The sequence below is a fragment of the Dermacentor albipictus genome, chromosome 10 (genome assembly GCF_038994185.2).
Source record: "Dermacentor albipictus isolate Rhodes 1998 colony chromosome 10, USDA_Dalb.pri_finalv2, whole genome shotgun sequence".
Taxonomy (NCBI): domain Eukaryota; kingdom Metazoa; phylum Arthropoda; class Arachnida; order Ixodida; family Ixodidae; genus Dermacentor; species Dermacentor albipictus.
Window position 1 is genome coordinate 82830221 of NC_091830.1, and position 3009 is coordinate 82833229.

The following is a 3009-nucleotide window of genomic DNA, read 5'->3' on the forward strand; positions in this document are numbered from 1 at the left end:
CATGACGTCAGGCGAATCGGGACAAAAAACCGGGATCATGCAAAGCAAAGGCTTTTATTCAGAAAAAGACAGTAGCTACATGGGAGCACACAACGAAGTCATACAGGAAGCCACGTCAGTAATATGAAAAACGGTGCCACGAGCACTACTCGACAGGGCGGCGTTGAGCACGACGTATACCGGATGATCAGTAAAATGCTAACATGTATGTGGTGTACGGACCTGAAGACACGACTAACCACTGAACAATTGTTACAAAGGACAATTAGGTGAAAAGCGAAATTATTTGCACAGATGCGTGCACGAGGGTGACAAACATTCACAGAAATGGCCAGGCTATGAGTTGGCACATCTAAATGAAGCACTAAAAACGTAGCTACGGTGCACACTTCGCGCTATGACCCACGCTGCAGGCTGCCTTCCTCCACAAGCCACAGGAGCTTTACTCCATGGCTTCGTCTTCGCGGTGAGTCTCGGGGGGCTCTTTGTCCGTCTTGTCTTCCGCCTTGTCTGGAGCTTCCCGGGGCTCCACTTGCTTCTGCGGTGACGGCGGTGCAGGTGACGGAATTTGCCGTGACAGAGGTGGCGGCCGGTGCATTTGTGCACGGATGCTGCACAGTAGAGTGTTGACTGCCCTGTGCCATACGTATCTGGCTGGTAGCATGCTCGCCTGCTCTTCCAAATGCCGCTGCCGCAAAGCCTCTCTGCGGCGGTTCAGGCGTGGTGCGGTGGGCGAGTCGAGCAGCACTAGAGGCGGAGGTGGTGGACCCGCCCGGGGCTTTACAACGAGCTCCGCCTCGATTTCCAGGTCTCTGCGAAGTTTGAAGCAATTGCAATTACAGCCAGCCGGTGATTCCGGTAATTCCGGTAATTCCGGTGAGTCATCGTCAGACGGGTCCGGTGCGTAGTTACGGATGTCTAGCGCAATCGGAAGCTCGAGCCCCTGGCGCGCGCCAGGCGAGCCACCAGCGGCGGCCGCAAAAGAACGAAGCTCGTCCCCGAGCGAGGTTGAATCCGCCGACTGAGACGCCGCCTCACGGCGGGCGAGCATGCCTCGGAGAGCTTGCATAACCGACGGGCTTCGGCTGGGCGCTGGGCCCGAGTCGACTGCTGCCGCGACGCGTTTGAAGTCCTGCAGCTTCAGGGCTTCGACGGCCGGATGCGCGGGAGGCTCGCTTGGTCCGGCGTCAGACCTACCGGTAGGTGCCGTTAGCTTAACCGGTGAGGCTTCAGTGGATCCAGATGTACTAGGAGTAGCTTGCCCATCCGCTGTACTCGTGGCATCCGGCACCGCCGGTTCCTTGTATGTGTCGCATGAACACTGAGGGCTCCCTGAAACGGTGGCTTTCAAAGGCGGAAAATGCTCATCACATTCCACTGGAATAGTCTGCGATGCCTTGTTGCGCACGCGGCGAACTGGCTGTTGTTTCGGCGGTGACGGCGCTGGCGGGGGCACGGGGCGCTTTTCTGACTTCGAAGGTCCGGCTTCGTCATCGGAATCTTTGCGTTGCCGCGGTGTTTTCGGCCGAGCACCTCGGCCTCGCTCTGCAAGCTGTTTTTCAACCTCGTCGTCAGCCATACTGATGCTTTTGGTGATGGTGCGGCGGCAGCGCTACGTGCTTGTACCACAGACTTGATGCACCTTACGTTCACGCGCACTGAGTGGCAGAATAGCCAAAGCGTTGGTGTATTTATAGGCTAGCCACGCCCACCGGCCGTAGTGTTTCGTGGACAAAGGCTTTCAGCAGAATTATTCCGCGTCACCTGGTTTTACTCTGTCCGTATATTTTGCGAATGAGCGAGCGCGGCTGATTATAGCGGCCTGATATTGCCGCTTGTTGCGCTATCGGTAGGTTTAGAGTGAATGTTGGGTAGATTGGCTGCAAAGCAGGGCCACTTTCAAATACCTTAATGGAGAGGAGGCACATTTTTTGCGACATTATTACGATGGCTGCTGAAAGAACGCGAAGTACAGGTAATGTGCAAAGCTTGGAATAGCTGTAAAACCAGAATGTATAGAAAACTGACAATAAGAGATAATATTTGCCGACATTTGCTATTTCAGAACCATGATCGGGCTCTTCGGTGCAGAACGACTGAAAGTACCGGCTCAGAAATAAAAAAAAAGCTCGTTGTGGTGCTGCTTTAATAACGAGGAAAAACTAAAAAATTGTACAGCGTCCATTATTTAGATTCAAAGCGCGTTATTGCCTACACCTTATTTCATTTGTGCACTGCGAAGACCCCATGAAAGGGTATAGAATAAGGGTTGGGTACATAGGAGGAAATCAGGAATAGAATCAAGTTTAGAGCAGCATCATGCTCCATCGCTATATAAGAAAATTGTGAGTGGCCGGGGACGACGGCGATATTGTGAGGAAGGCCGTTCCGGTCTTCTGCTTTCAGGGAAAGAAACTATGCACAAAAATTAACGGTTCTTAGACGTATCAAAAAATTTCAGTGGGTGAGTGGTACTGTTAGAGGTATGTGTAGGTGGGCTTATATAATTAGTCACGAAAAGGAAAAGTTCTGGAACAGACTACGCATGCCTGTGGCTCCGGCGGGAAGATAACGTTCGCTATGTGGACTTAGCTTTGAGCACGGTGATACTGTTATCACAAATACAGATTATCACAAGTACATACTTTTAGCGACAAGATGGACACTTACAAAACTAAAAACTATGTCTTCGGATGATATGACCTTAGGCTCATGCTATGACATATCATAGCAGGCCTATGTATTTGAATGTTGTTTCTGGTTGTACAAGCCAATGGCGCACGGGAGTGTAAGGAACTAACATGATACTCCCGGAGGGTAACGCACAGAAATTCATATTGGTCGGGCTAAGAGTGATAGGTCAAAAGTCGTAGTGGTTGCGGAATTGGTCTGGATCACACTGATGTTGACCGCAACTTATCTCAAGTGGTAGCCGCCTTTAAACAGTACCGATATGACGTATTCGACTTCCTTTTTTTTTCGGCAATAAAAGTCTTAGACTACCCGCTG

The 3009-nt window shown here is 51.3% G+C and overlaps 1 protein-coding gene across 1 annotated transcript; it reads right to left on the minus strand.

Annotated features, from left to right (window-relative positions):
- Positions 1 to 442: 442 nt before the first annotated feature.
- Positions 443 to 1579, minus strand: LOC135918597 (uncharacterized). Its single transcript, XM_065452214.1, has one exon. It carries the CDS (start codon positions 1577 to 1579, stop codon positions 443 to 445), a length of 1137 nt encoding a protein of 378 aa, XP_065308286.1.
- Between the last annotated feature and the right edge of the window lie 1430 nt (positions 1580 to 3009).